This window comes from Chiloscyllium punctatum, chromosome 2, assembly GCF_047496795.1.
Source record: "Chiloscyllium punctatum isolate Juve2018m chromosome 2, sChiPun1.3, whole genome shotgun sequence".
Classification (NCBI taxonomy): domain Eukaryota; kingdom Metazoa; phylum Chordata; class Chondrichthyes; order Orectolobiformes; family Hemiscylliidae; genus Chiloscyllium; species Chiloscyllium punctatum.
This window is the reverse complement of record NC_092740.1, coordinates 76,467,603-76,480,806: the sequence shown is the minus strand read 5'-3', so window position 1 is coordinate 76,480,806 and position 13,204 is coordinate 76,467,603. Positions and strand designations below refer to the sequence as shown.

Below are 13,204 nucleotides of genomic sequence, written 5' to 3'. Positions count from 1 at the left end.
TGGACTTGTTGGGCCGAAGGGCCTGTTTCCACACTGTAGGGAATCTAATCTAATTTACAATTCTGTTCCTGAACCTCATATTTAATATTAAATCTTTCAGATACAATCAGCTAACATTGTGATGTTCATTCTGAAAGACAAAATCCTGGAACATGTCACCCCTAATAACTTTGGTGTAAGATGACCCTTAGTGGTTCAAGAAGGCTATCTTCTCAAGAGCAACTGGGAATGGCAACAAATGCTGGTCCAGTCAGCGACACCCTTATCTCCAGAAGGAATTTTTTAAAATGGTTATCCTTAATCTGTGATTGCTCATGGTCTGTTTCCCAACATCTTGAAGATACACTTGGGGCTGGATTTTGTCCTTCCTCGTCAACAATTGATTTAAAAGTACAGGGTCTTGTAAGATCAAGCAGGTAGCTTTCTACTACCCATCTGCCTGAAATTTTGCAAAGCCACATTAAGGACTTACATTCTCTCCCTGCCAGTATTTTATTCACAGCAGGGCAGACCACACCATGCAGGAGGCTTCAGCTGTGAAGCTGGTGTTGGCGCAGTGTGGAAGGTGCCAACCTTAAGGGTTGCATTAGAAGCATTTCCTCTTGCAAAACATCCCAGGCTCTTAAACCCAATTCTCCACGTCCCTCCTCACTAAAGGCATGGAGGCTGGCCTAAGGGAAACCACAAACATATCAGAGTCTGGGCTCATCTTTGTCAGGACTGGCTATTGAGGGTCACCACTCCCATCTGATGCTGCTGGGACTATAGAGATGCTGGTCATCCAACTGGTCTGCAACTCGATAAACAGGACGCTATTGAGACGACCTCAGCACCACATAGCATCCAGTCTACCTTATCACTGTAAGATGTACTAAACTATTACACCTCCTAGAATCTGACAATGTAACTTCATAATATTACAGGCTATAGCTTAAAGCCCAAACAGTAGCAGTCTAATTTTTTTATGATCTAAGTCAAAAAAATACATCATGGTTAAATCTCTCTTGGTAATATTAGATGCTCCATTTGCCAGCGATAAAATTATTCATCAAACAAACCTACCCTTCCTCAGGACATAAACTAGGACTCCTTTTTCAACTAGGTGCTGATTGTTTTAGAAATCCTTATACACTGAAGGTACATTGAACTACCATTTACACCGCAGGAATTCCATCAGTTCAAGATGAATGTGGAGGAACTAAAGGAAAATTTGTTTTAAAATGTGTTAGTTCATAATTAAGATTCCCAAATGGATGACCACTGGAGGTATCAGGAATGTTTATGGCAGAATTTGCACAAATGAATACAAAACTTCTAATTGAGACTTATATCAGAAATTGAATTTGGAAACTTGCGAGAAATTACATAAGAGCTTCACAGGTGATATAAATATGAAAATGTGTCAGATGCTGTGAAATAATATTTTAATACAATGTTAAATAACGATGCAACATGTTAAAATCAGTTACTCAAGTTGATAACATTATCATACATAAGACTAACTTGTAATTACACACAAATTGTGAACAATTTTCAATAAAACAAGTTACACTTGCCTTTGTGAAGTCAATGTTCAGCCCAGGAATTGATGCAAGAGCACCATTCATGAAACCTTGGGCAGGAATTACCCCAAAAGTAGGCAAACAGGAAAATTCTTCATTTCTTTCGAAAAGGAATTTCAAATGGTCTGGATCCTTTGTGGTCATGCCAACTCCCAAAGCATATAGAATTGGTTCCAGATTGGTGTATGTATATTCAGTGAAAGGAATTTTTTTACCTACAGCTTCAGCCTACAAGTTAAAAAGACACATGAAATTGAATATTTCATTTTTAAAACATATTAGTTAAGTCATTCAGGAAGCGGGAAAGATTATAGTCTCAAAGTTATTGCTTAAAGGATAATTAGGATTAATTATACTGAGCAGTTCACTGCCTAGAATTGTACACACCCAATAGCTAGCAGGTTTGCAGAAGAGGACCGTAATGTGTAATAGCATAAAGAGGGGGCACCATGCCTTCCAAACACCTGCCTTGACTGGAATTTTATACAGATACAAAGTGAGGACTGCAGATGCTAGAGATTAGAGTCAAACAGCATGGTGCTGGAAAAGAACAGCCAGTCAGGCAGCATCCAAGGTGCTGGAGAATGGCCATTTTAAGCATAAGCTCTTCATCGGGAATGAGGGCTGAAAGGTGAGTGGGAGGGAGGTAGGCGGGGGGAGGGGGGGGAGAGAGACGGTAGCCAATGATGTGATAAGTAGATGAAATTGGGGTTAAAGTTGATAGGTTGGAAAGGAGGGTGGAATGGACAGGTGGGAAGCAAGATGGACAGGCAGGACAGGTCAAGATGGCAGTGCCGAGTTGGAAGGTTGGATCTGGGATAAGGTAGGGAGAGGGAAAATGGTGAAATCCACACCTGATCCCTTGCGGTTAGAGGTTTCCAAGGCGAAAGATGAGGCATACTTCCTCCAGGCATTGGGTGGTAAGGGTTTGGTGATGGAGGAGGCCCAAGGCCTGCATGGTTCCTGGGAGGAGTGGGAAGGGGAGTTAAAGTGTCTGGCCCCGGAGCAGTAGGGTTGTTTCATCCATGTGTCCCGGAGATGTTCTCTGAAGCGTTCAGCAAGTAGGCGTCCTGTCTCCCCAATGTAGAGGAGATCGCATCGGGAGTAACAGATACAGTCGATGATGTATGTGGAGGTGCAGGTAAATTTCTGACGGATGTGGAAGGATCCTTTGGGCCTTGGACAGGAGGTAAAGTGGAAGGGGGGGTAGGTGTGGGCAAAGGTTTTGCAATTCTTGCGGTGGCAAGGTGCCAGGAGAAGACTGGTCGGTGGGTGCATGGATCTAATAAGGGAATCACGGAGGGAATGATCTTTACGAAATGCAGACGTGGGTTGGGAGGGAAATATATCTCTGCTGTTGGAGTCTGTTTGTAGGTGCCAGAAATGGCAGATGATAATGCGATGTATCTGGAGGTTGGTGGGGCAGAAGGTGAGGATGGGTGGGGTGGGGGAATCTGTCCTTGTTGCAGTTGGAAAGGTGGGGTTTGAGGGAGGTGGTGCAGAAAGTGGACAAGATGTACTGGTGGACATTATCAACCACTTGGGAGGGGAAATTACAATCTTTGAAGGAGGCGGCCATCTGGGATGTTCTGTGGTAGTATTGGTCCTCCTGAGAGCAGATACGGCACAGGCAGAGAAATTGGGAATAAGCGATCGCATTTTTACAGGAGGCAGGGTGGGAGCAGGTGTAATTCAGGTAGCTGTGGGAATCGGTGGGTTTGTAGTAGCTGTCCGTGTTGAGTTGGTCACCGAACTTGAAGATCAAGAGGTCCAGGAAGGGGAGGGAGGTGTTTGAGATGGTTCAGGTAAATTTAAGGTCGGGCTGGAAGGTGATGAATTCTTTAACCTCCACGTGGAAGCACAAGGTCGCACTGATACAATCATCGATGTCGTGGAAGAAATATTGGGGAATGCTGCTGGTGTAGCTGCGGAAGATGGACTGTCCCACGTACTCGAAGAGACAGGCATAGCTTGGGCCCATACGAGTGCCAATGCTACCCCTTTAGTCCGGAGGAAGTGGGAGGATTCAAAGGAGAAATTACTAAGGGTGAGGACCAGTTCAGCCAAACGAGTATCAGTGGAAAGGTACTGGTGTGTTTGATGGGAGAGGAAAAAATGGAGGGTTTGGAGGCCTTTGTCATGGCAGATAGATGTGTACAGGAACTGGGTGTCCATGGTGAAGATTAGGCATTGGAGGCCGGGGTAATGGAAGTCATGGAGGAGGTGGAGGGTGTGGCTGGTGTCCTGAACGTAGGTGGGGAGATCCTGAACCAAGAGAGATAGGATGGCGTCAAAGTATGCAGAGTTCAGTTCGGTAGGACAGGAGTAGGTCGACAGGCGCAGTCAGGTTTGTGAACTTTGGGTGGGAGGTAGAACTGGGTGGTGCAGGGTTCCTGGACTATGAGGTTAGAGGCTGTGGGTGGGAGATCCCCTGAGGTGATGAGGTTGTGTATGGTCTGGGAGATGATGGTTTGGTGATGGGAGGTGAGGTTGTGGTCAAGGGGGCAGTAGAAGGAGGAGTCTTCAAGTTGGTGACTGGCTTCAGCTGTGTAGAGGTCAGTGCGCCACACTACCAGTGCACCCCTCCTTGTCTGCTGGTTTGATTGGGGCTGGAGTGGCAGGAGTGGAGGGCTGCGCATTGCGAAAGGGAAAGGTTGGAGTGGATGAGGAGGGTGGACAGGTTGAGGCAGTCAATGTCCCGGAGGCAGATGGAAATAAAGAGATTGAGGACAGGTCACAGGCCAGCACGGGACGTCCAGGTGCCTGGGGTATAGTGGAGGTGGGAGAAGGGATCCTCGGAGGGTGGGCAGGAGTCCTGGTAGATAAAGTAAGCCCAGAGGTGAAGGCGGCAGAAGAAGTGTTAAATGCTGCAACACATGTTAAATTCATTAATCCAGGAGTGTAGGGAGATGAAGGTGAGGCCTTTGCTGAGGACGGATCACCAGTTTCCTCATTTCCTCATTTCCTCTCCCCCCACCTTATGCCAGATCCAACCTTCCAACTCTGCACCACTCTCTTGACCTGTCCATCTTCCTTCCTACCTCCTCTCCAAACCATCACCTTCACCCCCAACTTCATCACATTCTCAGCTACCTTCCCTCCAGCTCCACCCCCCCTCCCATTTATCTCTCAGCCCCCTTGGACCACCCCCTCATTCTTGAAGAAGAGCCTATGCTCGAAACATCCATTCTCCTGCTCCTTGGATGCTGCCTGACCAACTATACTTTTCCAGCATGACACTCTTCCACTGGAATTTTATCAATGACAGGACAAGTTTAAGGTGGCGTGAGTGAGCATGGGCCTTAATCGAGGCCTTTATGTGGCCAAATAACACTGTCTTACGGGCATCACCATGCCACCATCGATATTTTACTATTTCAACTATGTAGTGTACCTAACACGGAAAAAAATGTAAGTCATTTCAAGATGAAAAGAAACAAACTAGATGTCAAACAAAAGGAAAGTGTATTTGCAAGGGTGATCAAATGCTTGCTCTCATGCAAGCCCTTGAAAGAAGATAAGGGTCTTTAGAGAGGATTTTTTATTGATTTATTCACTCATGGGATGCAAAAAGCTGTGAGCCAGTGTTTATTATTCATACCATTATACCTTGAAGTACGGCAGTTTACATACCTCAGATGCTGCCACTTTGCAAAGTAGGGACTTCTAGTACAAGACAGAAATTGGTGGAGAAATTCAGCAGGTCCAAACATTCTGAAGGAGGGCTATTGGACCAGAAACATCAACTCTGCTTCCTCTCCTCAGAAGTTGCTAGACCTGCCAAGTTTCTCCAGCAATTTATAGAGTCATAGAGATGTACAGCATGGAAACAGACACTTCGGTCCAACCTGTCCACGTCGACCAGATATCCCAACCCAATCTAGTCCCACCTGCCAGCACCCGGCCCATATCCCTCCAAACATTTCCTATTCACATAGCCATCCAAATGCCTCTTAAATGTTGCAATTGTACCAGCCTCCACTACTTCCTTTAGCAGCTCATTCCATACACTTACCAGCCTCTAGCTCAAATCCTCCAACCCTCGCAATATCCTTGTAAATCTTTTCTGAACACTTTCAAGTTTCACAACATCTTTCCAATAGGAAGGAGACCAGAACTGCACACAATATTCCAACAGTGGCCTAACCAATGTCCTGTACAGCCGCAACATGACCTCCCAACTCCTGTACTCAATACTCTGACCAATCAAGGAAAGCATACCAAACACCTTCTTCACTATGCTATCTACCTGCGACTCCACTTTCAAGGAGCTATGAACCTGCACTCCATGGTCTCTTTGTTCAGCAACACTCCCTAGGACCTTACCATTAAGTGTACAAGACCTGCTAAGATTTGCTTTCCCAAAATGCAGCACCTCGCATTTATCTGAATTAAACTCCATCTGCCACTTCTCAGCCCATTGGCCCATCTGGTCCAGATCATGTTGTAATCTGAGGTAACCCTCTTCGCTGTCCACTATACCTCAAATTTTGGTGTCATCTGCAAACTTACTAACTGTACCTCTTATGCTTGCATCCAAATCATTTATGTAAATGACAAAAAGTGTAGGGCCCAGCACCAAGCCTTGTGGCACTCCACTGCTCACAAGTCTCCAGTCTGAAAAACAACCCTCCACCACCACCCTCTGTCTTCCACCTTTGAGCCACTTCTGTATCCAAATGGCTAGTTCTCCCTTTATTCCATGAGATCTAACCTTGCTAATCAGTCTCCCATGGGAACCTTGTCGAACTCCTTACTGAAGTCCACACAGATCACATCGACTGCTCTGCCCTCATCAATCTTCTTTGTTACTTCTTCAAAAAATCCCAATCAAGTTTGAGAGACATGATTTCCAACGCACAAAGCCATGTTGACTATCCCTAATCAGTCCTTGCCTTTCCAAATACATGTACATCCTGTCCCTCAGGAATCCCTCCAACAACTTGCCCACCACTGAGGTCAGGCTCACTGGTCTATAGTCCCCTGGCTTGTCTTTACCGCCCTCCTTAAACATTCGCACTAATTTTGCCAACCTCCAGTTCGGCACCTCACCTGTGACTATCGATGATACAAATATCTCAGCAAGAGGCCCAGCAATCACTTCTCCAGCTTCCCACAGAGTTCTTGGTACACCTGATCAGGTCTTGGGGATTTATCTACCTTTAACCGTTTCAAGACATCCAGCACTTCCTCCTCTGTAATCTGGACATTTTGCAAGATGTCACCATCTATTTCCCTACAGTCTATATCTTCCATATCCTTTTCCACAGTAAATACCGATGTAAAATATTCATTTATTATCTCCCCCATTTTCTGTGGCTCCACACAAAGACCGCCTTGCTGACCTTTAAGGGGCCCTATTCTCTCCCCAGTCACCCTTTTGTCCTTAATATATTTGTAAAAACCCTTTGGATTCTCCTTAATTCTATTTGCCAACGCTATCTCATATCCCCTTTTTGCCCTCCTGATTTCCCTCTTAAGTACACTTCTGATTTTTTTCAGATTTCCAGCATCTGTAGTTCTTTGTTTTATATGAGGTGGTTCAGGATTTTGGCCAAACAGCAATGAAAGAACAGAGACACACATCCAAGTCAGGATAATGCATGACTGGTACAGGAACTTGGAGACGGCAGTGTTCAAGATCAGCTGCTGCCCATTTCCTTTCGATGGAGGGATTGAATGTTTCAGGTGATGTACGAGCTATCAAATCAAACACATTACTTTGTCCTGAATGATTTCAGAACTGAACGTATCCAGATACATAGACAGCACTTCGATAACACAATAAAAACTCAATTTTCTGTCGTACAAAGAATCATAAAATTATAGAATCACTGGTGTGGAAGCAGGTCATTCAGTCCATCAAGTCCACACTGACCCTCCAAAATGCATCCTCCCATAACCAGCCCAATACCTTATCCTTGTAACCCCCTATTGACCATGGCTAATCCACCTAGCCTGCACATCTTTGAACTGCGGCAGCAAACCAAAACAGCCAGAGGAAATACACAGACACAGAGAATGTGCAAACTCCACACAGTTGTCAGAGGCTGGAATCAAACCCAGGTCCCTCATGCTGTGAGGCAACAGTGCTAACCACTGAGCTACCACGGGGATTCAGAACGCGCAACACTGTAGAATGCCCAAACTCTGACTTGCTCTTGTAGCATGTGTGTGATTGGCCCAAGTAACTTTTCTGATAAATGATGAAACCCTTGCATATTGATGGTAAGAATTCCACAATTATAATGCCAATGATTGTCTCACACACAGGTGGTTAATTATTGGAGACGCTCATTGTCTGGCACTGCTACCTGCACCTACCCACAAGCTTAGATGTTATCCGAGTGTTGCTACAGGCAGAAATAAACTGTTCCATTTCAGAGGAATTGTAAAATTGGACTGAACACTGTGCAATTCTGATACAATCCCATTTCTAATCTTAGGATAGAGAATTTCAAAGCATGGGGTGTGGATGGTTAGAGGGGAGAATATGCACAAGGCGATAAAATAAAGAATGTTCAATGGAAAGCAAAAGATTATCGAGATGAATGCTACTACGGTTGTGCGCTGGGGAGGAACTTAAATACAAAGAAGAATATTTTAACGATCGAGATATTGAGGTTGAGCAGAAAATAAAATTTGAGAGAGGAAGACAAAGATGGAAGCTTAACTCATGAGCAATAACTAAAATGAGATATTAATGCTGAAATCAGTTTTCATGACAGGATGCAGCAGATAGTCAAAAGATCCAAATGAATAAACTGTCTTGATTATTTATCAATCTTCAGAAAAGGTCTGATGGACAAACAAAATAAGCTCATATTTACACATTAAATATGTAAAGCTCCTTTAGAATGTCTAAATAATAGATTACTGAACACGTTACTCTATATGGTAAAATGACATTGGCATATTGTACAACTGTATGAGACCTACTGGATTGATGCCTGAAGTACTTGTTTGTTTTGAGCCACTCGTTGGATTTGCTGACACTCCTCGTCCTGTGTTTAATTTGTTCAGTACTTCATAAAGAGTGCTAATTGATTCTGCAATCAAAATACAAAAGTGGAACCAGAATTAAACTCATTGTAACTAACCAATTTAAATTCTCTATGATCAAACTTAAATTTCAAAATTTCTTGGAAATTCTCCCCTTTTGAGGGCAGATCAAAACTAGGGTCCATTAATATATAATAGGAACCCAAAGACATGACCAAGATGTAATAAAAGGGTATAATAATATGGTTAAACGAAAACCATTGGAAGTAGCTCAGATAGGAAATTTCACATGTTATAAGGAGTCGACAAATAAGCAATATCTATAATGTACTTTATTTGTTTATAAGAATTCCATTGGATTGTTTATAAAAAGGGATCAAAGAGAAAACCTGCAGCCAAATAAGAACTGCAGGTCATTCAATCATGCCTTAAAACAATTATGCTTATTATGGGCAAAAATAGGTGACAAACATTTTCATTCATCTTAAAAATATGAACTAAACAAAGCACAATGTAATGATACCCATGTATCTGCAAAGTTTAAAAGTTACCTACAGATATACATAAATTCAACTGCCGTGTTACTTATACCCAAAGAAATTAAAACAAAGATTCAGCAAGTTTTATGAATAAAGTGATCATTACAATCTGATAGTGTGCATTGATATAAAAAATTGAGTTAAGAAGAGATTTGAATTAGGATAAGATGCATTGGCAAGACAAATGAGCTACCTGCTTCAGAGCTTCACCTTCTACCTCCCCAATGCAGCAACTGCTAGCGCAAGTTCCTTCCGATCAGCAGAAGGAACAAATGGCATACCTAAGGCAGTAATGTTCAGCTGCATTGATACCAAAGAGACAATCACAAGACCAGAATTAATGTCAGATTGATTTGTATATTTTTTGATTTACCATCAATGCTCCGCCATATTAACTGAGCCCATACTGAAATTTCTTTACAACAGTCAAAACACGACTGAAGAAAATGTCATACTGCTATCTTGGTCATGTAATATTAACTGTTCTATATTAAGTAGAATTTCAACATAAAACAAAGATTAACATAGAAACATAGTAATTAGGAGCAGGAGTAGGCCATTCACCCCTTCAAGCCTACTCCACCATTCATTATGATCATGGCTTATCATCCATCTCAATAGCCTGTTCCTGCTTTTCCCCCTATCCTTTGATCCATTGAGCCCCAAGTGATATATCCAATTCCTTCTTGAAATTGTACAATGTTTTAGCGTTGATTGCTTTCTTTGGGGAATTGCCACTCTCTGGGTGAAGAAATTTCTCATCTCTGTCCTAAATGGTTTACACCATATCCTTTCACTGTAAATCCTGGTTCTGCACACCCCACCATTAGGAACATCCTTCCTGTGTCTACCCTATCTAATCCCATGAGAAAACTATAAAATCGGAGATCTCCCATCATTCTTCTTGATGCCGGCAAATACAATTTGAATCAATTCAACATCTTCTCACATATCAGAACTAATTTCCTAGTAATTGTCTGATAAACGACATTCTCGTTATAGCAAGAACACACTACCTCAGATAAGGTGACAAAAACCCTACACTATTCCAGATGTGCCCTTACCAAGGCCCTGTACAACTGGAGCAAGACATCCCCACATTTGTATTTGAGCCCTCTCACTATGAAGACCAACATAACATTTGCCTTTTCTACTGCTTGTTGCACCTGCATGCTTACTTTCAGTGGCTGTTGGAGAAGGATTTGCAGGTCTTATGGCACATTGCTCCCTCACAATTTATAACCATTTAGATAACAATCTGCATTCCTGTTTTTACTACCAAAGTGGATTCCCTCACATTTATCCACATGATACTGCATCAGTTATGCATTAGTCCACTTATTCAGCCTGTTTAAGTCACACTGCATCATCTCTGCATCGTTCTCATAGTTCACCTTTCCACCCAGCCTTATGTCATCTGTAAATTTGGAGTTATTACATTTCCATCATCCAATTATTATTAACATATATTGTGAATAGCTGGGGTCTTAGCACTGATCTCTGTGGTACCCCACTAGTAACTACCTGACATTCTGAAAAAAGATCGACTTATTCCTACTCTTTGTTTCTGGTCTATCAACTATCCTAACTACTTTCAATCCTACGTGCTTTAATATTACACATCATTGTGTGGCATTTTGTTGGAAGCTTTCTGAACGTCCAAATAAACCACATCCACCGGCTCCCAGTGAATGTGATGATTTTTACGCTACTTTTGGATAGCCTCTCCTGTAAACCTTTCAGCTTGCTCCCGAGAGAGTTAGCATGTATAAATCCAGCCAGTGAGCTGCTCAATACACCTAGAGAACTTCCTTTCTTCTGAAGGATCACATTGAGGCTACAGCTTTTCCCATTTTCCAATGGGATTTTATCCTGAATTGTGCAGCTCTGTTTGACCCTGCTCCAAAAGTAATTTTGAGCTGTCTTTTTTCTCCCCCCACTAAATTCCACCTCCCACCCAATGTGCTGGTGGGCTCTCAACTGATTCTGATGCATTAGCCATACTTCTATTCCCACCACATCCCTCCCACCAATGGTCAGCATAAACTTCCCCTTCTTTGTACTACCCACCCCACTAGTCTCTGTATTCAGATCACCCTCCTGCATTCTACCACCCGAATGTGATGTAACTGTTAAATACATTTCCTCTTCTCTCCTCTTAACCTTTTGAAAGTACTGTTCCTTGGTGACACTCTGGTCGACTCTTCAATCACCCCCAACATTACCTGCCCTTCACATAGCTTCTTTCGATGCAGGTGCAGCAAGCAGTAGAAAAGGAAAATGGTATGTTGGCCTTCACACTGAGAGGACTCAAATACAAATGTGCAGATGTCTTGCTGCAGATGAACACGAGTTAGCAGTTCCTCCATCCTCATTGTCCAAGGATCTAAAAACTGCTCCCAGGTGAAGCAAAGATTTTAGCGACTTCTTTCAATTTCTAAACTAATTATGCAGCCTTCATTACATTGGAGACACCAGACTGAGATTCCTTCACAGTAGAAGGCACAAAAAATATTCCAGAAACAGTTAAGCAATAAAAACGAAAAACAGAGGCAGGGACTTAAATTAATAACTGGGGGAAAAAAAACTAGGAAAACCAGTAGGACTAATTCAGAAAAATGCCATGAACCTCATGGCCTCTATTTTCATCTCATGAACATTTTAAAATTGGACAAACCTACAAAATTCTAAAGGGACAGATAGGATCAATGCAGGTTAAATGTTTCCCCTGACTGAGTTTAAAATCAACTGGAACAATTCAATAAAAATGAGGTGCCATTAGGTCCAAGATGAGGAAAAATTATTTTACAGTGGTTCTGATCCACTGAATTCACCAATACACTGAGGGCAATGGAGAGTCAGGGAGTTTCAGGGGAATATCAGGACATGGTTGGCATAGCCACTGGTGAGTCAGAGGTTCAGTTTAACAGTTACTCAGGATTTAGACCTGGTTTTTAATTCCCCTAACCTTTCCTGGACATCTATTAAGCTTAAGTGAGTCAGTAGCACCAAGGTTCTCCATACTTAGAGAGCTTTCTTGAACACTTACATATGCAGGGGAATTACCCACTGGAATTCTGAATTTCTCAAATAATTCCCTCGGAGTCAGCTGCAATTCAGGGAAATCTGCATGGTTCTGACATGCAACCCCAGTCTATGCTGCTGAAATAATTATCTAGTGATTGGAATATTTGGGCTAAGGTCAGGATAACTGGGCCATTTTCAGGTTCGTAAACGAAATCTTGGATAACTGGAAGGATTAGAGTAGGATCTCAACTAGTAATAATCTATATTAATAGCTTCAGTGAAGGGATAGAGTATATTTGTTGATGAAAGGAAGATGGATAGAAAAACAAGTTTTGAGAAAGGGCATAAGAAATATAGATAGGTTCAGTGCGTGGGCAAAAATTGACAGAGTAGAATGTAAGAAAATTAGATATTGCTTACTTCAATGAAAAGAATAAAACAGCAGATCAAGGTGTCCTTTGTATGTGAACACAAGAAGTTAACAAAGAACAATTAATTAAGAAGGCAAACAAAATGTTAGTTTTTATTGTAAGAGAGATGGAATGCAATTGCAGGGACATCTTGCGACAGCTCGGCAGGTCATTGGCAAAACCTAGAATGCTGTGCGCAATTTTAGGCTCTTTACTTAAGGAATGATAAACTTGCATTGACAGCAGCTCAAAGGAGGCTCACTTGGCTGATTCCTGGGATAAAGATGTAATCTTAGAAGGCTAGTGAAATAACCCCTCAGGCCAGATTTCTGTCATCAAGCCATCCTTTATTTACACATGCGCAGTACTTGACACTGGTCTGGCTTCCTCAGTGCTAGCAATCAGTGAACAGAACTTCTGACACTCATGTTTATATCTATTAGCCATAGCTCCCTGATTGGACCATGTTAACAGCCCCGATATGATAACTCATACTCTATGAGGTCCACTTTGCTGATCTTTGTCACAATCACCACATCCCTTCCCCCACCCCTTCTGTCCCCTTCCTAAATCCAGGCACACAGGCCTGGTCTGTTTCTTTTCCTGGGGCACTTTTGCACCGGGTGTGGTTCCTCCAACTCAGCCACGGATACAGGTGGTGTGT

The 13,204-nt window shown here is 42.7% G+C and overlaps 1 protein-coding gene across 1 annotated transcript in view; it reads right to left on the bottom strand.

The window, feature by feature from the left end:
• Window positions 1-13,204, bottom strand: part of hsd17b4 (hydroxysteroid (17-beta) dehydrogenase 4) — a 141,548-nt gene that overhangs the window by 74,633 nt on the left and 53,711 nt on the right. Inside the window, exons 12-13 of the mRNA XM_072584307.1 lie at window positions 8,502-8,611; window positions 1,557-1,790 (exon numbers count right to left, since the gene is read on the bottom strand). Coding sequence (XP_072440408.1) covers window positions 1,557-1,790; window positions 8,502-8,611 — 344 coding nt within the window. The remainder of the gene's footprint in view (window positions 1-1,556; window positions 1,791-8,501; window positions 8,612-13,204) is intronic.